A 21,476-nucleotide genomic window follows, 5' to 3' on the forward strand; every position below is an offset into this window, starting at 1 on the left:
CGCACGACCTACTGGGAACTGTAGTTTCCTGTTCGCCCCGCCCCCCTCTCGGAGGCCCCGCCCCCCACCCCCTTGTTGCCCGGCCCAGGGGCGAGAGGCGGGGCGGCGGGCCGGACCGGGACCTGGGCAGGGGTGGGGCGGATCCTGTCCGGGCCGGTTGCCTGGCTCTTGGACAGAGTTCCAGGCTGACTGTCTCCTGTCGCTGTCGTGCCGCACTCTGCTCTTTGGCCCGCGCTGGGAGCGGGCCTAGCGCTCTCCCTTCGCCCCTCTGCGAGCTGGGCTCCCGGATTCTGGTGCTCCGGGCCCGCCCTGGCCCCGCACAGCAGGCAACCTGAAGAGTCACTGGCCGTGGTCGCCGCTAGGGTAATAAGGGGAGGGAAATGACTTGGGGTCTGTGGGTGAGGAGAGGGAGTGCGGCTTGGTCCACTCATGCCCCGGGAAGCCAGGGGCTAGAACCGGCCGCCCACTTGGAACCCGGGCTGGAGTGTGGCTCAGCGAGCGGCCCCTGCGCCCGCGCGGCAGCGGCTCTGCGGGAATCCCTGGGCCGCGAGTTCCAGCGCGTGCGGTGGTCCAGGCACATGAGTGCGGGTGGACTGGTACCCCGAAGGGTTGACAGCGCCAGGTACGCGGGCAGGAGCCACCAGTGGTTCCTCTCCTCCAGCTCTCACCTTTAGCCGCGCTCACGGGTCTGGCGAATTTCTAAACCGAAGACACTGGCCCTGGCTCGATCTCTCTGCAGGTCTAGGAAGGAAACTTTAACAAAATTAAATGCTCTGGGGTCGCTTTGTCCTCAGCATTTAAGTTTAGCGTTGTTTTCTCCTCGTAGGTTTGTTGTGTCAATACTTATTTCCTCAAAACTTGGTCAGGATATGACACACGGCGCCTACCTAGCACGGAGCCTGGCACACAGTAGGCACTCAGTAAACACTTGTTGAAAGCATGAGTCATGATACTAAGTTTGGAAAATTCTACCGAGCTGTGCGTCGCTCTAATCTATGTTTTTATGGGTTCCCAAGATCACTTTGAAAATTACAGTATTTTCGAAGCTCAACAAAGAGTTAAAGCTGTTTTTTTTTTCTTTCTGTTTGTTTTGTTTGTATTTCCTGTGGTGTTGCCTCATTGGATGCCTAAATTAACTCAGAACCCGAGTTCTGTAAATAGATTTGCCCTTTGTTTCCACTAAAAGTGTTCAACTTTCAGATTAAAGCCTTAAGATGAACCATTCAGTTATGGAACATATTATTTATAAAGCTTTATTGTAATTAGCTTCTAGATTCATTTGCAAGGGGCTGTACTGAAATGGTCTTGAAAACCCTCACAAATATAGGTCTTTTAAGTATGAGTTTTTAAAAAAGGATTTATATTCATAACTAGTGAAAGAGCATGCCCAATAAAATTGACAGCAAATCTTTTGCCCCACTCCTTTGCCAGGTGCAGCTGCTGCCCTGACCTCAAAATGTCTTGTAAAATTATCTCTTAATAGTCTGGTGTATCTAAGGCAAAGCCTGTAGGATTAAACCACCCCACAGGGACAATCCTTTTAGAACTAACAATTCTCACAGATTTTCTTGTGGATTTTTCTGAAAAATAAATGATGTCATGGACTTTCAAACTGTTTAAGACAACAAAATCAGTAACAACTTGGCAGCTATTAAGTGAAAAAAACAGGATTCAAAATCATGGTAACCAGAAAATTCAATTCATCATGATATCCCTAAACTTTCTGTTTATGGGAAAAAACTACTCCAAGTAGTCAGGTCCTTGTCTGTCTTGATTAACCCTGGATGTCCCCAGTGTCCCACACAGTGCATGAACCATTATACATGTGTGGAATGAATACTTAGCTGTTACCAGTAACAGTGCATTGACTTTGTGTGTTTGATTCATTTACTTGAATGTCTCCTTGGAACAGATTATTAGAAGTGGGAATTTTACTGGGTCACAAAGTATGAATATTTTCATGGTTATCAAACCATTGCCAACTTGCTTTCCAAATAAGCCTTAGCATTTTGTACTGCCATCATTGCATCTTTCAGAGCATCAGCTCTATCTTGTGTACAGTGTTTGGTAGTTATGAGCACTTTCAGATGAAGTATCCCATTTGATCTCAGTCATCCTGGAGGGTAGGGAGGACAGGCATTGCTTTTCCCCTTTTGTAGTACAGGAAACTCTAGTGCTTTAATTGATAGTAATGCCTGGCTGGCAATGAAATAATCATCATCTTTCAGGTTCTTCTTCCTCCTTTTCTTTGCTTTTGGTTAATAGTGAACATCCTGAGTAAATTCACTTCTTCCTTTAGCAATAAAATTGGATACTGCTCTATAATACTTATGGTCTATAAACTCCTACTTTTCTCATTTTGCTCAGATATTTGTAGATACCTTGATGAAATTTGTGGACTTGAGTACAATTTAAATGAAAGAAATGACATTGTTTAGAAATAAGGGAGCACCAAGTGCTAGCAAGCTTAGAACATGGCTCCCTTTTTTTATTAGTAGAGGTCTGGTGCTTTTGTATCTCCCTGAATCCAAAAATGTTACCAAGTAAAAATTCTCATCTGTTGCCAGGCACAGTGGTGCACGCCTGTGATCCCAATGGCCCGGGATGCTAAGACAGGAAGATCACAAGTTTAGAGCCAGCCTCTGCAACAGCGAGGCTCTAAGCTCAGTGAGACCCTGTCTCTAAATAAAACACAAAATATAGGCCTGGGGATGTGGCTCAGTGGTCAAGTGCCCCTGAGTTCAATCCCTAGTACCCCCTAGCCCCCCAAAAAAGATAAAAAGAAAAAAAATTTCTCATCTGTTGCAGAATTTCACAGATTATTGAGATTAATATTTTATTAGTGAAAATGGATAGGAATATTTGCATAATAATATATATATTTGATATCAACAAATTTTAAGAGTAGAATTAAGAACTAAAAATTATAAGGTAAAACAATTTCTTACAAAAAATGTCATTTTTACATAAAAACAACAAAAAATGCCTTTCTCCTTTTTTTAAACATGGTAACAAGAAAACATTGTTTCTTCATCTGTTACTAATTCTAATTCTTTCCCAGATTTGGTAATCAGGGACCCCATATGATTTAATAGGTTAATCCAATCAGAAAGTTTTGGAAAGTCTCAAAGTTTGCTAATAAATAAAAATATTGGAAATTCTTGGAGTTTATTGTAAATGGGCCCATGTATATTGAGTCCAAAATTGTAAAGTGAATCCAAAATTGCATTTCTACATTGCTTTCATGTTTGCCCAGGATTCTTTCAAAAACCAGTACAGAGAAGATAGGAGAGATGCAAATATACTGAATATACCGAAGTTTCAGAAATATTCAGAACCTCCCTTCAACTTCACTCTACCTTTCTGTGGTGATCCCAAATAGTGTTCAGTAAAAGGAAATGCTCTTTAAAGATATTTGTCAGAATGTCTCTAGTCCTGTGTCAAGGATTAGCTGCCTACATATTGAAGGAGTTTATGACAACTAGTTTTTCAAGGAACTTTTATATATAAATCTAAATTATTTGGCTTTTGTGTTTTTTTTAGTAGGATATTTCTGCATCTCAAAAAGAAGATAAATCAAAACTCATCTTTGAAATAGATGGATTTTTGTCATTTTCTGTGAACTAAAGCGATTCAATGTCTCTTTTGGTAAGTTTTTATTAACATGATCTAACTTGGTGTCATGAGCAGTCAGATGTTTGTGCAGAGCCATAACAGAAGGCATATATTCTGATGGAGTACACTATGTTCTAAGATGTTTTTACCTGAATGACTTGTGGTTTTGAGAAATGAATTATTAGTGAGTTTTTGTCTTTTCTGAAAAGAGCTTCTTCTATATATTTTTTATATACTCCTTATCCTCATCCCTTTATCCTGTGTCCAGTTTTTCTTACATATATGTTTTACTTTGTTAGTTCCATCCAGTTAATTATGCCTCATCCTTTAAATCTTTCAAAAATCCCTTCTAAAATTTTCATCTGAATAAAGGCAAGCAAGGTAGTGTTAAAAGTAAGCTCTTTGACTTAATCAGACAAAAACATTTGGATCAATATATAATAATGAGGTATAGATGCCTCCTTGTTTTCTGTTTATATTAGATCCATGATATCCACTTTAGATTAAATATCTTGAGGACTTTCACTTTGTTTTATATAAAGTATAATGTTTGAACGGGAATTTTTTGGCATTTTTAAAAATTTTTATTTGTTCTAATTAGCTATACTTGACAGTAGGATGCATTTTGACACATCATACATAAATGGAGTATAACTTGAACAGGGAATTTTTCTATATTAAGACAATAATCTTTGTCTTTATAATTGTGAGAGAGAGCATCATCCTAATTTGAATTTGCCAAGAATGGAGTCATGGTTCAAACTCATATCTGCTAATTTACTCCATTCCATCAGTCAACAGGGCTGATAGGCAGAACTATGAAGTTAGGATACTATATCATTATTTATGTGCAAAAATGCATAAGTCATTTACTTTAAATTTATATCTTCAGAAGTGCATTGAAATACCTCATTCTCTAAAGCAGGGATCAGCAAACTTGTCTATAAAGTCCAAACAGTATTTACACACCTTGTTGTCTCTGTTACTACGGCTTTTCTGCCTTTGTAGCAGAGAAACAGCCATATCATAGGCATTGTTAATGAATAAAAGTGAATGATTGTTCCAATAAGACTTTATTCTCAAAACAGCCATGAACCAGATTTGGCACATGGACCCTATTTTGCTGATCCCTGCTTTAAAGGATTACTTAAGATTGGTAATTTTCTATCAGTTTGTAAGTTGGAGAAGATAGAAAAGACTGTTTATGTTAGTTCCTCCATTTGATAGATGAAGATTCTGAGCTGCAGGGACTGAATTCAACTTAAAATAATCAGTAAACTAGGTAAACTGCAGAAATGACTAGTTTGATTATCTAGAAATGCTGACATATCTTAAAAGAAGAGAACTTTGGTTACTTTTAAGTAACTGACTACAAAATATTAAGTAGGCATGGATGGACTTTAAAAGAATCATTTGATATTATACTCAAATGTTCATATAAATATGAATGTTGATGAGATGCTTGAAAATAATTTATTATAAAAGTCTCTCATGCAATGTGTTTATGCTTTTCTTTTGATATACTTTTTTCTTAAATGGTATAAGATCAGCTGTACCCACTAATTGATGAGGTGACAGATAACATGCAGATGTTAAATTTCTTTTAATAATACATGTTAGAGTCATGGGTTAACATGCAAGAAAACATAATTGTGATAATAGAAGTAAGTCTCTTTCAATTTTCTTTGAGACATGCTTGTCACCTTAAAAAAAATAGGTTCCCAATACACTTAATATGTGGTTTAATGTTATAAACATGATCCTTATACTGAAGAAGAAAAATGAGGATCAAAATTAAAATTATTATAATGAATACAGAATAATTTTTAGCTAAATATTCAGAAATTCATCAAAAGTGCCCAATTAACAGATATAAAGTTTGCCTTCTGCACACCTAGCTATTCCTTCCTTCTCCCCCCATACTGAGGACCTCCATGGTATGGATCCTGGCTTCAAGTCCGGGCTGTTGTTTCTCTCTGTTCCCCTCCTCATTTCAAGACCTTTTTTATCCATATGCCACTCCTGCTTATCCTGCACCATACTTTTAACTTAATATATTTTTGACTTCCAGGATTGTTTCTGTACTTCACGAACACGAGTTGAATCACTCAGACCTGAAAAACAATCTGAAAGCAGTATCCATCAATACTTGGTAAGAAAATCGTTGAGTATAATTAATGCTCATCCTTTGCTTTTCTGTAATACCATTCACTCCTCAACTCTTACAGCTCTTTTTCTTTGCAGTGTCTTTTACTGTTTCTTACTCCTCTCCTGCTACTATAATTGACCTCCTCTCTTCCTAGACCAGCGCTCCCTGAAGCAGCCTCACTTATCAGTTGCTCAAGTTTCAGATTGTCCTGGTGCTAAGTCAGGTGTCCTGAAGAGACACTGGCATCAAACAGAACTGATGATTCTTAGATTTTTACTCTTTCCTGGGAACCAAATGTGTCTATAGAATATGTCCAGTTACATTTGTCAAAGGAATCTCTGCTGAATTTGATTAAAACCTTAATCCTTTTTCAAACCTCACTAACCCATTGTATTTCCTCTTTTAGTTACTGAAAACCCATCCATTAAGTTATCTTTAAGTTATCTACTAAGTCATCTTCTTAGTCATTTACTTTAGAAACTTAGAAGCTATCCTCACTTTGCCTCTACCCCGACCCCATATGTATTTAGATCCCGCATTTTAGGAGTCTGTCCATGAAAGTCCTTGAGTCCGTGCCCGCCTTAACGGAGCACTGCTGCTACTCAAGTCTCATCATCTCCCACTTGGCCTATTGCAGGTAGACTCATTGCCTGAGTCTCCAAGACACACACGTGGTCTTCTCCCACATCAGTATTCTACCAAGATAGGCTTGCTTGTTTCATTTTGCAGTTTGAAAACTTCCATTGACTTCCTAAAACCTGTAGGACAAAATCTAAACTTCTTAACATGTTAACATACTCTCAATGGTATGGAATATGTCTAGTTTTTGAGTTTTGTTTCTTGTTAGTGAATCTTAGCTCACACTCATCTTTCTACTTGAAATGCCCTTTTTTTTCTCCCCTAGAAATTCCTTCTTAGCTATAAAGAATTGGTCAAATAGTTTGATCTGTGACATCTTTTCCATTATACTTTCATCTACCATAGACATTCTCATAATAGTATTTTATCTCTCAGTGGTTGATGTGTATGTCTCTTCAACCATAATGTTATACTTATAAAAGAAGCATCCTGTCTTATTCATCTTTATCTCCCTTTGGCAGTGTGTGATATATCAAATAATATTTAAAGTAACATGCTTGGTAATAAATATTTATCTGGGATCTTTTCCTCCTTTTAATCCTTAATTTAGGCTGCAGTTTTTACTACAAAATGGAACATGTCTTACTAAGTTTGCTGTAAAATTAGGTAATTCCATTTGCTCCTGCTTATAATGTATCCCACTTTTATCTTGAACTGTCTTCATTTTTGTCATTTCACTTTTTAGGCACTAGTACTCTAAAGCCTTCTAGGTGCTTGCCTTCTGGTACACTAGGAGATAGTGTCCAATCCAAGATTTGGCTCAAGTAATACCTTTATGGCCAAGGTAATTCAGAGTCACCTGACTGTTGTGTCCTCCTGTTACCAAGACAGGAACTTAGAGCTCGGGAAACTTCCGTGGTGAAATACTTCAAACTTCCAAAATAGAACTACTTTATATTTTAAGGAGTGCTCTGTTATTGGAGTTAGACCAAAGTCTTAAGGAAGCAGAGGTATAATCTGTCTGAAGTCCCTAGTAGAGAAACTAAACTGGAGAAGTTATGTAACATAAATTGACACCAGCTGGAAACTGGTGCCTGATGATTAGAATAAGCTTCTGGGGCCCTCCTTGAGTTACACTTCAAAACACTACCTATGATCTTCTATTTGTGCAATGTGTAATTCTTCATTAACATGGATCCTAAATACAGGATTACATGTTAGGTTAAAAGATCATGTTTCCAGAATAGTCTTTAGTTTTCCAAATGATTTATGTTCTTTTCTCACTTTGGAAACCTCTATACCTATTTTTTTAAAAAGCCCATTTTCTTTAATTAGCCTTTACAAATGAAAGGCTATGATGACTGAGTTGAAATGCTGCTTTTTAAAATAATGTGATTTTAGCTGGGCACAGTGGCACATGCCTATAATCCCAGAGGCTTGGGAGGCTAAGGCAGGAGGATTTCAAGTTCAAAGCCAGCCTCAGCAATTTAGTGAGGCCCTAAGCAACTCAATGTAACCCTGTCTCTAAATAAAATATAAGAAAGGGCTGGGGTTGTGGCTTAGTGGTTGAGTACCCTGAGTTTAATCCCTGGTACCAAATAAATAAATAAATAGGATTTTAGCAGTGTAATAATTCCTGAAAGGCCATCCAGTCCAATTTTCAACCCATTCAGGGAGTGTTCTCTGCAATATCATTGAGTTATTGTATAAATCCAAATTTTTAAAAAACTTCATCATAGGAAATAAAATAGAAAGATATGTTTCACCACAAGTAAAAGTCTAGCAGAATATTTCAAAAATATTTCACTAAGGGCCATTCGTGTCTTGGTTTTTAAACTGTGATTTGGGGTTTGTTCCTTAGTCTCTTAGGATCAGAAACTGGGTTTAGTCAGGAAATCTAGAGTAGATCCATAGAGGCAAATTCATTAGACTGGTGTAAACCTAGTCTCCCACTGTCACAGGAAATGGTGCTCTTACATTGCATCATCAATCCATTCTTTCCTTAAAATTGTAAGAAAGACCAAAGAATAATTAAAGGCAGTATGGAGGTTTCAGATTACTTGGAATTCATATCACAGTACTTTTCTTTTGCTGTAAGCAGGCATTGGTATGCATCAGATATTTTTTGTTTCTATTTTTCTATTTGCTGAACTGTAGTTTTAATCTGTCACACAGTAACATGAGACCATTTTGTAAGCAATGAACCGTAAAGCCTCACTTCATTATGTTTCTAGCCTTCCTGGTGAGCTTATGGGTTGATATGACTTTAAAATTTTAAAAAATCATTATATGCTTTTTTATTTCTTATATTTTTTCTTTAAATCTGAGTTTATTTGAATACTACCTGTTCTTAGAAAACTAAATTGATTTTTTTAGATTTCTTTTCTCTTTTCATTGGGATTATTTCCAATTGCTTGGTAGAATTTCTCTACAATATTTCATTCCTCTTGGACAATATTCACCTTTTTCATCTTTAGACATGAGCTTGAAATTATTATTATTATTTTTTCTATTCTCTTAAAAGTTTAGGGAACAAGGCTGGAAGTGTAGCTCAGCGGTAGAATGCTTGCTTAGTAATGTGCAAAGCCCTGGAATTGATCCCCAGCGTCCCCCCCCCCAAAAAAAAGGAAAAAAAATTAGGGCTCATATCTACCACTGTGTATAGAAGTGCATCTGTCACTTTCAGACTCCATTTCTTTCTTCTGAGTCAAGAATGTGAAAAGAAGTTAGCACAATTCCTAGCACATAGTAATGTTATTTTTTCCCCTTTGTCTGCTTCCCCGCCCTGAAGGTAGTAACAAGATTCCTGCCACCTGCTGGTGCCAGTAAAGACTTCTAAGTGTTCTTTAGGGTCCTGATGTCCTTTAGAAGATCCTCATGGCTATCATATGACACCAGTGGTTTAGGCTTCTTCTTTCTCCTGTATGTGTGTTTATTTCAATGCCACTATATTTAGGTGCAAACCTGACCCTGACTTCAAAGCACCCCATGAGATCTGGTGGTGGTCCTTCACTAGGGATGTACCCTATTCTCCCATCTCTTGACTTTTTTTTTTCTTTTTTCTTTTTGACCTCCCTTTTGATTCATCTTATGAAAAACTTCTTTAGCAATTTTAATAGGCAAATTGTTTCCTGTTAACAGCTGCTCTAGTAGAGCATGTACCTTGTAGGAGAAATGGATATAACTGGCAACTACTAGAGTAAAGAGCACAAGCATGAGATTTCCCTCACAGGTTGCTGCAGCTCTTCTGATGATACATTTATTAGATACCCTGAAGAATTATCAGGCATTCTCAGCAACTTCTAAAAATTTTATAAGAAATTTCATTGAATAGTATTCCTGCTTATTTATAATTCTGCTTTTCCTGTCGACTTCCCCTTTATAGGTGAAGAGCTCCCCAACTCACATCAATTAGCAATTGGTAAATTCCTTTTAGATCTTAAAAATTTCTTCAGTATCTTTCAGTGCCTTCCTAATGAGTACCTATTTGAAAATACATCAGTACTTATATTGAGGAGGGGGAGCCTACTTGGGGAACTAAGAAAAAAATTTACTTATTTTGTTTTCATCTTGTAAAAAAAAACACAGGTCAATGAGCCAACTGTTTCCTGGTCGCCTCCATCTGCTAGAGCCCATGAAGTGATATGTTCCACCAATGTTTCTCACTATGAACTACAAGTAGAAATAGGTAATAATCCTGGATTTCACATAACTGACCCTTCATTGCTAGAAATAAAATTAATGACAAAAAATTATTTTAGAGGCAAATCTTTTTCTGTTGTAACCTGTAGCATAAAACTGGGTATTAATAATGTCAATCAAATATTGAATTAATTTTATATCTATCTCAAAATAATGACCCAGAATTTAAGATTACTGTCTAGAAGTTTTACGTTTCCATTGAAGTACATTCAGAGAAGGAAGACACAAATTCAAAAACTTATTATTTTTTTTATTTATTGTGGGAAGCTTCTAGTTTTGTGGGTTTAATTTTATACTGAGTATGGATTAAAATCACATAATGTAAATTTTTTTGATATGGGGTTTTGTTGCCCATCTAGTCTCAAACTCCTAAACTCAAGCAATCCTCCTACCTCAGCATCCTGAGAATACAGGCGAATAACACTGTGTACAACTTACAGCATGTAAATTTTCTCAGTCGTAGATCTTTAACCAATTACTTTCTAATTTAAAATTTTATCCAAAATTCCATTTATAGTAGAAATATTTCTTAGTTAAGTGTGCAATAAAATGAGTATTCGTTTATAGCTTTCTATATGTGAAATATTCTATATAACTCTGAACATTGAGAAATACCTTTTAAATCAGTGAGTGGTAGATTCTGGGGATGCAAACACTTGAGGAGTTGTGTTAGTTGGCTTATGATTACTATGATCAAAAAATCCATCACTGTGACAACTTAAAGGGGGAAAAGTTTATTTTGGCTCATTGTTTCAGCAGTTCAGTCTATGGTGGTCTGACTCTACTGACTCCCAAGATGAGGCAGAACATCATGGTGGAAGCCTGTGGTGAAGGAGCACTGCTCCATTTGTGATGGCCAGGAAGAAGAAAGAGAAAGGAGAGTGGGCTGCAGGGAAGATGAACCCTTCCAGAGCACCCACACTGACCCTATGAGCTGCCTTCTCCAGCCACACCCCACTTGCCTACAGTTACCACCCAGTTTGTCCTTTCAAACTAGGATGGACTGATTAGATTCTAGCACTCTCACAATCCAATCATTTCACCTCCAAAATATTCCTATGCAGGAGCTTTTGAGGGATACCTCATCTAAACCATAACATTTTATTCTCTGGCACCCAAAATCTCATGTACATCTCACAATGCAAAATGCACCTCTGGGAAGATGACGACGTTAGATAGTGCTGTTTCATGGTCTTGAGAGTACTACAGTAGAGGTATGTGCTAAATGTTCTGGGAGCAGAGAAGATTGAGCATACGACCAAACCTCTAGGAGTCAAAGAAAAAAATCAGGAAAAGTTTGCTACATGTTCTAGTTAGTTTTTGTTGTTGTTGTAAACAGCAAAAAACAATACTGGTAACTTACGCAAAAAGGGAATTCTTGAACAATACTGTTCAAGAACAATACTCACAGAATTGTTGACTAGAGAAATAGGCTTGGAAGAATCCCAAAGGAGCTGAGTGAATAAGACAAGAGCCATGGACTAGGCAGCATGGTGCACTACTTAGTTGGGTATAGCTGCCACAGACATGGGGCCTCATTGCAATGAGTTCTGATAACCCCTACTTCTTATGTCACTCCCTCTATCCTCCAGTTGGCCATGCATAGAGCACATGCCAGGGTCAAGGAGATCAAGGGAGAATAAGAATCTTACCTGGTAGCAAATTTATCAGCATTAGAAAGGCAATTTATCAGCATCTGAAAGGCAATTTGGATGGTGCCAGTCTAAGAAAGGTAAAAATGCTTACCACAGTAAATGACTGCAGAAGGATGGTTGGAGAATGCTACATAGTTCCTCTGTAAATAGAAGTGGAAAGAAGAGTGGGCAGTGGTAGGAAATAAATCTGCAAAGGCATGTAGGGAACACATTGTGAAGGACTTTATAAGATATATTTAGAAGTTCAGACTGCTGGCCCCCACATCTTACCCACTTTCTTAAGGATTTAAGGCAGAAGTTTGGAATTTATCCTCTTAGTGCTAGAGAGACATTGTTGATAATGGCACTGGTAATGGTGGCATCTAACAGTCATTATGCTGAACAGTAACATGTGTTTTCTTCATTTAACCCTTTATCACTTTTGTTTTGCAGAGTCTCAGTAGCCTCAGCTATAACAGCTAGAGATTTCAAATCATCTATATATTATCTTATACAAATAGATAGATAGATACAATTATAATAGCTAGAAATTTGAAACCAGATCTTTCTGACTGTGGGGTCTAAGCTTTCAACTGTTGCACCACAGTACCCTCCTACTGATAAAATGCCAACTTTAGAACAACTCTGGTAGTAGTTTGGAAGATACAGTAGATCAGTGATTCACAACCAGAAATATCATCCCTATTACCTGTGTCTTTTACAAAATTGCAATGTCTGTATTCCATTACAGAGCCCTTAATCAATATTTCTAGGGAATGGGACCTAAGCATAGGCACTTTGAAGAAGTTCTCTCATAATTCTAGTACATGCCATGGTTGAGAATACAGGGAGTGGTATATATCCAGGGAGAGAGGAAGGACTTCAATTAAGGCAGGAAGTAGACTCTGGAGAGGAGAAGGTGAGCATAATTTCATTTCAGAGGTAAAACAGACAGATTTTGGTGACTGGATAGAAGGAGAGAACTGACATCGATTGGGTGCTTGTTAATAGGTGCACAGTGTCACACTTAAAAATGTACCACCAAAGGCTGGTGAGTGTGCCAAACAACTTCAGGTCTCATACATTGTAGGAATGCGAAATAGTTCAGCCACTTTTGGAAACAGTTGGGCAACTTATAAATTTAAACATAATTTACTCCATGGCCCATCAGTTTGACCCTCAAGTATTTTGTCAAAGAGAGATGAAAGCATATGTCTCCTTAAAGACCTGTGCAGGGGTGTTTTTGCCAGCTCTATTTCTAGCCACCAAAAATTGAAAGCAGCTCAAGTATCCACCAACCTGTGAATGGATAAATAAATTCTCCATACATAACTCAGCAATAGAAAAATAACTACTGATGTGACAGGTGAATCTCAAAACCATTATGCTGGGGGAAAGAAGCTAAACACAAAAGTTTACATCCTTTTTGATATCATTTAGATGACAAATAAAAATCAGATCAATAATTGTCAGGTCCTAGAAATAGAGTAGGAGGTAGCCAAATGACATTCTGTTTTTGTTTGTTTAAGAGAGAAAATTTTTTTTAATATTTATTTTTCAGTTTTCGGTGGACACAACATCTTTATTTTATTTTTATCTGATACTGAGGTTCAAACCCAGCACCCCATGCATGCCAGGCAAGCGTGTTCGTTACCGCTTGAGCCACATCCCCAGCCCTCCATTTTTTTGACTATATCACAACTTGCTAAAGTTACAATTTTAGCTGTTATAGTAGATATATAATGGTCTGGCATTATTTTAATTTGCATTTCCCTATCTCATATCTTTTCACTCATTTTTTGGACTTTCCCATATCTTATTTTGTGAATTGCCTGTTAATCTTCTGTCTTTTTTTAAATTGGACTGCTTGTCACCTTACAGAGTCATAGGAGTTCTTTATGTATTCTGAATGGAAGTTTTATCAGATATAAGTATTATTAATACTTTTAGTTAGTGGTTTGCCTTCTCACTTAATAATTTTTTTAAGAACAGGAGTTTCTAATTTTGATAAAGTACACAGTGTCAATTTTTTTCTTTTTGTTGCTATCTTTAATTTTATGTCTTATTACAGGAAGAGGATTTGATAATTTTACTTCTGTCCATCTCGCACGGCATACTCCTACAGGAACACTGGTGACTATAAAAATTACAAATCTGGAAAACTGCACTGAAGAACGCCTAAAAGCTTTGCAGGTAACAGTAGGAAGAAAAGGACATACTTAATGGAATGTCTGTTTGAGGGGATAGATTTCTTTCCTCTTATCAACACAAAGTTACTGTATTGGAAAACACACTTGACAGCCAGATCCACTCTGTGAAAGAACAAATACATTCAAACTTTGGTAACGACTGTTAATTCCTTCAAGTGACTCTCGTATTAAAAAGTGCTATCCTCTATAAAATGGGAACCATGTATTTCATGGCATGGCTGTGAGATTTAGAGGGATGGAAGCAAAAAGAACAGAGCTTAGTGTAAGAAGCTCCCTGGGTGTTTAGCTGCCACTACTGCTGCTCTCTTATAAGAAAAATAAAGGTTGTAAAAATGTCTTGTCTCTTGTATGTTTATCCTAGAAAGCAGTGATTCTATCCCACTTTTTCCGGCACCCCAATATTACAACTTATTGGACAGTTTTCACTGTGGGCAGCTGGCTTTGGGTTATTTCTCCATTTATGGCTTATGGTAAGAAAACTGGTATTAAATAAAATAAATCATTGTTTAGTCTGGATGCTATCATTACAAAGATGAATGAGATCTTAGATTTACTATTCATTGCTTTTAATTTATATATCTAATGACCAATTCTAGATTTTATGATATCTATATTTTATGATATATTTCTCTATCATGTTGACTTTCGGTCTTCAGAAAAAAGTATAATGGGTATGATGATCAATGAAACCAACATTAATTCTCTAAGAATTTTATGCCATTGCAAAGCTATCTCTTCCCCTGTTTCAGAGAGCATCTGTAATTTTGCAGGAAAATAGTTTTCCCACCTATGCATACCATTCATGTTCACTGCACTGTGAACCAATTTCATGTTATAATAAATGTGTGTGTATGCCCGTCTCCCTCACCGGTGATTCTTGAGAGCAAGGAGCATTTATATTTTCTGTTTTGGGTCCCCCAAGTGCTCACATTTATTCAAGACTTATTTATTCAAGAGTGTTGAATAAATAAGTGAATAAATTGTATAGCTTGGATCTTTATAACAGCTTTTGTGGATTTCTTCTGGATTTAAAACATTACATATTACATACATATGCAATATGTATTTTTACTGGTAATAATGAAAAATCATTAATTCTCTTTCCTAAGTTTTTAGGTCATTAGAAAAAAACTGTGTATGTATGTGTGTGTTGCTGGGGATGGAACCATGCTAGGCAAGCACTCTACCACTAAGTTATATCCCCAGCCAAGAAAAAAGAGTTTTATAGATTCTTGAAGAAAACTCACTTTCACATGGGAAAGTAGTTAGGTTCCCAACTAACAGGTGTATGTGTGAGTTTATGGTTGAAAAGAACACTTTTTAAAACATAGATGGATTCCGTTTATGTATGATGTGTCCAAATGAATTTACTGTCATATATAAATAATTAGAACAAATAAATACATTAAAAAAACATAGATGGGAGCAAAATCACTTTCAATGTTCATGTAAAGATGTCAGGGTTCTTTCAGGTTCAGCAAGTCAGCTCTTGAGGACCTACTTTCCTGAAGGAATGAGCGAAGATTTAATAAGAAACATTCTCTTTGGAGCAGTGCGTGGGTTGAACTATCTGCACCAAAATGGCTGTATTCATAGGTATTTACTTATTTGCATTTTACAAAATTAAAGAGTTGAAAGACATCTTTTAGGAAAGAAAGTTGTTAGGAGGAAGTAAAAAAGAAGTTTAAAAAGAAAAAAGGGATGAGAAATATATGAACAAAAATTTAGGAAGGAAGGAGCCAGTGGATGCTTACCTTTTATCCAACCATTTTGAGACCACATCATCTGTGCCAAGTGCTGTCCTTGGTGCTGGTGGAGCACCTGACCTAATAGAGCATGCAGTCTGAATCTCATGAGGGATATAAGAACCTGTATGTTCAGAGTATCAGTTGTAGGGAAGGGGGTCCTCATTAGCTGAATTTTTTGTTGGTTTCTCTTTTTTTAAGCAAACAAAGAGTTTCTTTATCTGCTTTCCAGCTTTTATACACACACACAAACACACACACACACACACACATATATATATAATTATCAAATTATAATTAATCCTTTCTTAATTTTTGAAATATCTTGTAGCACCCTGAGATTATCATATTAAGTATAAATTCTCATTACCAAACTGCAGTTGCAGAAGTAATTGACTGAATGTGAAAAGCAGTGTTCTTTTAAGATATGCTGGGACTTTGTTTTGCTTTTTAATTAAGTTGCTTTTAAATAAGCTTGCTTTCTTATTGTTTTGTTTCAATTTCCTTGAAGCCTTTGACTTGTAATTTGTTTATTAGCAGCATTTTGTTAACTGAGGATTTCAAATGGTATATTCTAATTTACTGAAGTTTCCATATACCTTACCAGTGTCTTGGCTGACCTGCTTTCTTAGTGTCCAAATTCAGTGTTTGGGGGAAAAAAATAAGACTCTTTTATTATTTATCTGGCAAAGGGAATTTTTATACAAAATATCTTTATAAATGATGTTATATCATGAGAAACTGTTTTTAATGGATAGTATCACATTTAACCTTAAATTATAACCTTATCTCTTCAAATATTATTTGATATTTTGGACACTTTGGGTGTTTTTTGCAACAGCAACCTAAAATAGTGAAATTAATAACTTTATTCCATTCCTTATTTGAAAAAAAATTACCAGTTCCATACATGTAGCTGTCATTTGTATTTTCTTTGTTCTAGTGCTGTATTAAGGAGGTGGAAGACTTCCTTAATTCCCTCAACATTTCCATATGTAGAGCAGTATATATGAGGCACTGTTATTTATAAAGGGTATTTAAGTTCCAAGGATAGATTCATTCTGACCAGACTTTTATTCTGTCTTTATGGGCCAGATTCCTAGTACTTAGGACTGTTTCTTTTTGTTCTAGGAGTTTTAAAGCCAGCCACATCCTCATTTCTGGTGATGGCCTAGTGACCCTCTCTGGCCTGTCCCACCTGCATAGTTTGGTTAAGCACGGACAGAGGCATAGGGCTGTGTTTGATTTCCCACAGTTCAGCACATCAGTGCAGCCGTGGCTGAGCCCAGAACTACTGAGACAGGTCAGGTGTGGCCGTGGCATTGGGTTGTCTGTGCGTCTCGAGTGTCTTCTGAGTTTGATTAAAGGACAGTTGCATCCTTATATTTGGATTGATGAATGGCCTACTACAAGACTTTCCCTCTTTCTTGTCAAAATTATGTTAGGAATTTTTAATCATAAGCCATACATTAGGTAGATCTTGATTTTGCGCTTACGGGTATTTTTCCCCACTGTCATTCACCATATTTTATCAAAAGAGCACATGTTTATTAACTTTTTATTAATTTTTTTGCACTAAAGGACATCAAATTAATTGTATTCTCTAGGATTTACATGGATATAATGTGAAGTCAGATATTTACAGTGTTGGGATAACAGCATGTGAATTAGCCAGTGGGCAAGTACCTTTCCAGGACATGCAGAGAACTCAGGTAAGTGCTACTAAAATTACTGAACTTCTTCCCTTTCATAGGTTCTCTTACACTGTAGATAATTTTTGTTAAACATGTTTATTGTAGACTCTTAGGAACTTTATTGTTATTATTGTTGTTTTAATATTTTGCCTGAAAAGGGTTGAAGGAAATTTTTGGGTTTTTTAGATGCTGTTACAGAAACTGAAAGGTCCTCCATATAGCCCACTGGATATCAGTATTTTCCCACAATCAGACTCTAGAATGAAGAATTCTCGGTCAGGCATAGACTCTGGAATTGGAGAGAGTGTACTTGTCTCCAGCGGAACTCACACAGTCAATAGTGACCGACTGCACACGCCATCCTCAAAAACCTTCTCTCCTGCCTTCTTTAGCTTGGTACAGCTTTGTTTGCAGCAAGATCCTGAGAAAAGGTAATATTGGTTATCTATAAATAGCACAAAATATACATGTTGATTTCATATAGAAGATTTGTGATATTACCCTTCCTGTAAAATTCAAATCTTTTGATCAAAAAACTAGCCTAATATAGAAAATATCAATGCTGAGGACAACTTGAGATGAAAAGCAAATGAGAACATTGAATTAATAGCACAAGTTGGGCTCTAGTCTTAGTTGTACCGTTTCCTAGCCAACTCACCTGTAAAAATCTGTTCCTTTTCCTGGACATTAATTAGTACATTTATGTTAAGACATTTTAGAAACCTCCAAACAGTATAAAAATATAAATTGCTCCTATTATACTAATATAAATTATTACTCTGCATAGCTATATATTAGCATTAGTATTTTGGAAAGAATATATGTTTAGTTATCTGTTTTTAGCCCCTTAGTGCCTCATATAGTTCCTTGTAAATAGTATGTGCACAATAAATGTTGAGTATAGATTAATTGACGGATACTTCTAGAATTAATGCTTCCCATTAGTCAAGATTGGAACTAAGAATTTGGCTTTGGACATATATTCATTTTCTTTGTAATTTTTAGTTGGGTTTTATTGCTCTAAACCTAATTTCTAATAATTTCTAGTATATATCTTAAATCTACATTCTAATATGAGGTTCTGTTTTTTCAATAACTTTTTAAAAATTTCAGGCCATCAGCAAGCAGCTTATTGTCCCATGTATTCTTCAAACAGGTAAGCTGATCTGTTGTCCAGATATTTTTAAGTACTATTAAAAAGTCATTTCATTGGCTAAAGGAATACTTACGGTTGTCAAGAGTCTGACTAGTAACTTTCTTACAAAATAAAGCTAAAAACAAGAAAAAAAATTTTGGTAATTTAATTACATATAGACTTTCTAAAAGATTCATATTCTGTAAAACAAAGTGAGTAAAAGCAAATTGGACTACCATCAGATGCTATTATATGTTCAGTGTATGTTTTCATTAGAGACATTTTCTTTTTCTGTATTGGCTAGAAATGATGAAAGGACAAAATAATTCTGATAAAAATCAGTTTACTTGGCTCTTTATTCTTTTTTTCAGATTATCAGTCAAAAGCATTTTTAGGGAAAATACCTAAGAACAATTTAAACACTTAAAAAACAGTTTCTTTAATGATTTTTTTTTATTGGTAACAGAACTGACATATTAAATTCATCTACCAACAGCCCTATTTTGGATTTCCTTAACAGATGAAAGAAGAAAGCCAGGATTCAATACTCTCACTACTGCCTCCTGCTTATAATAAGCCATCAGAAGCAGTACCTCCAATGTTGCCTTGGACTGAGCCAGAATGTGATTTTCCTAACGAAAAAGACTTGTACTGGGAATTTTAGGGCTACCAACTCATTTTATGTCCTGTATACTTGACACTTTCTCCTTGCTGCTTTTTCTTCTATATTGCTAGGTATAAATACCAGAATTATACTTGAAAATACAGTTGGTGCACTGGAGAATCTACCATTTAAAACCACTCTGCTCACAGGGGTATGAAGCCATAACCCCTCTATTTAGAGTGCTTTCACAACTCCAGGGAAACATCAGAATTATCTACAGATAGTGTCATCTAATTTTCAGTTTTTTTCCCAAGCTGTGACTAACTCTTCTCTTGATCTCCCAGTATAATTTTTGAGCCAGTTAGTTTTTTGACATTTTGCTGTCCTCAGAGGATAGTGCTTCCAAGTACATCTTTATCTTCCAAATTCTCCAGCCTTTTTGATCAGCTCTTGTTAGACCAAGACTAGTCTATCTTGGCACTAAACCCTTATTTTGGGAAAGGGAAAATGTTTATCCTATTCCTTTTTCTTCTGTTAAAACATATGGTAACATCACACTGAGCCTCACTCACTTTAAATGATTCACTTGAAACACATAGAGAAGATATAATTTGCTTTTTTAAAAAGGGGGGCTAAAGTGACACTTTTCTACCTATGTAAATTATAGATCCTAAATTCATGCACCCTGAGGGAGCTCAATAAAAATTTATTGAATCCAGCTTATGCTTTTATTTATTTTCCATGTGTGGTTTGATAAAGTTGAAACAGATTTCAATTTGTTTAGTCAAGAAAAGCTGTGTCTCAAACTGATTTACATAACCCTATAGACTGGGGACAACCCAATGGAAGCAAAAGGCATTTTGGCCTTTGACATAATTATTGCTCCTGTCACAGGTGCAACACTTAAGGGCATAGAGGTCTTAATTAATGATATTTCCTTATTAGTAAAAGAGGGATACTACATCTCAAAAAGTGTAGTTTGAGTGGTGGTGAATTGGAGCCTATCAGTTGATTTTTGTAATCTTTACACTTTTATTTATATTACACTAAAAATTATTTTTAAATGATTATCTTAAGACTAAAAAATTAAAACCAAAATGATAAATAATATACAAATTCACAAACAACTTTAACATAATCCCTTTTATGTTTACTGATTAGATCCTTTCAAGAACAAAGATTGGGTTACTCCTTTTAGTGCAGCCACCAAAACCTGCCAAGGTGAAAGAATTTAGATTGGGTAGTAGAGGAGGGAGAGGATAAAGACCAGTCAAGGCCCTGAGAGCAGCTGCAGTGGTGGGGGCTGAGGTTCATCCCACCAACCTCTCCCTTCTGAATTCCCCTTAGTCAGAGTCCCAGGGGTACCTCACAGGTTCTCCCACATCTGTAGGGTAGTTCTGCATGTGTATAGTGCAAAAGGTGGGTTGAGAGCTCATAAATGGTGCCTCTCAGATCTATGGGAATATTAAGGTTCTCCAGAGACAAGAGAATGTGTGCACATATAATATATATGTGTATGTCTGTCATATATACATATGTGTAAAATGTATATTTTTTATGTAATAAAATATATAAAATATTTATGTACAGCAGTTGCTCTTGGGGCTTCATCCTCTTCATCCCTCCTATCCATTCTGAATGTTTTCTCCTTGGAAGGTCTTAGTAGCTGCATTAAGAGAGTAATCCCAACCTTCCTTCTTAAAAAGGTCTAGGCAATAATATAAAAAGGATTGTGTTTCAAGTTTCTTATTAACTTGTATACAAATATATGTATATATGCACACATTTATTTTGAAGAATCAACTCATGCAATTGCAGAAGCTGACAGGTTCCTGATGTGCTTTGTGAGCCCATAGTAGAGTTCAAGTCCAAAGGTTGTCAGGCTTAAGACCTAGGAATTGTGAATGTTTCAGTTTGAGGCCAGACAGGGAAAAACCAGTGTCTCAGTTAAAGGCAGTTGGGTGAGGGGAACTTACTTGGTGAAGGTTCAGCCTTTTTGACCTAGTCAAGTCTTTAACTGATTGTGTAAGGCTCACCCACATTAGGGATGACAGTCTGTTTTACTAGCTCACCAACTGAAATGTTGATTTCTTCCAGAAACACCCTTACAGAAAACCCAGAATAATATTTCACATATCTGTGTATCCTGTGGCCTAGTACTATTGAGCCATAAAATTAACCATGACATTGGGTATTATAACTGACAGCTTCATCTTTTGCATGAGTACCTTGAATTTTCTATCATAGTCACCTCACTTGCTGTATTGGTTTTCTATGGCTGCTATACCAAATCACAAATTTAGTGGCTTAAAACAATACCAACTTATTGTTTTGTAGTTCTATAATTTGGGTCTCAGGTAAATCTGAGGTGTGGGCAGGCTGCATTCTTTCTGGAGGCTCTGTAGGAGA

At 36.5% G+C, this 21,476-nt stretch overlaps 1 protein-coding gene across 3 annotated transcripts; it reads left to right on the forward strand.

Moving 5' to 3' along the window:
* The first annotated feature begins 120 nt into the window (after nucleotides 1-120).
* On the forward strand, nucleotides 121-19,785 carry Stradb (STE20 related adaptor beta). Of its 3 annotated transcripts, none has more exons than XM_046463058.2 (12): nucleotides 121-363; nucleotides 3,544-3,648; nucleotides 5,687-5,767; nucleotides 9,932-10,031; nucleotides 13,751-13,872; nucleotides 14,251-14,359; nucleotides 15,362-15,485; nucleotides 16,766-16,937; nucleotides 17,242-17,346; nucleotides 17,515-17,759; nucleotides 18,442-18,484; nucleotides 18,960-19,073. In XM_046463058.2, exons 2-12 carry the CDS (start codon nucleotides 3,637-3,639, stop codon nucleotides 18,978-18,980), a joined length of 1,134 nt encoding a protein of 377 aa, XP_046319014.1. In that variant the 5' UTR covers nucleotides 121-363; nucleotides 3,544-3,636; the 3' UTR covers nucleotides 18,981-19,073. The 3 variants fall into 3 exon arrangements, with proteins under 3 accessions (XP_046319014.1, XP_046319012.1, XP_046319013.1); XM_046463056.2 differs by having other exon boundaries at nucleotides 122-363; nucleotides 18,984-19,785; XM_046463057.2 differs by having other exon boundaries at nucleotides 122-363; nucleotides 3,547-3,648; nucleotides 18,984-19,785.
* The last annotated feature ends 1,691 nt before the right edge of the window (nucleotides 19,786-21,476 follow it).

The sequence above is a fragment of the Marmota monax genome, unplaced genomic scaffold, assembly GCF_021218885.2.
Source record: "Marmota monax isolate L192 unplaced genomic scaffold, Marmota_monax_Labrador192_F-V1.1 WCK01_AAM20220418_F8-fsc00095, whole genome shotgun sequence".
Lineage (NCBI taxonomy): Eukaryota > Metazoa > Chordata > Mammalia > Rodentia > Sciuridae > Marmota > Marmota monax.

Excerpts from the sequence above, each read along its gene's own strand:
- Stradb (XM_046463056.2), top strand. Across the intron at positions 10,032-13,750 it reads TGAACTACAAGTAGAAATAG|GAAGAGGATTTGATAATTTT; the intron begins GTAATAATCCTG and ends GTCTTATTACAG. Across the intron at positions 18,485-18,983 it reads CCCATGTATTCTTCAAACAG|ATGAAAGAAGAAAGCCAGGA; the intron begins GTAAGCTGATCT and ends TTTCCTTAACAG.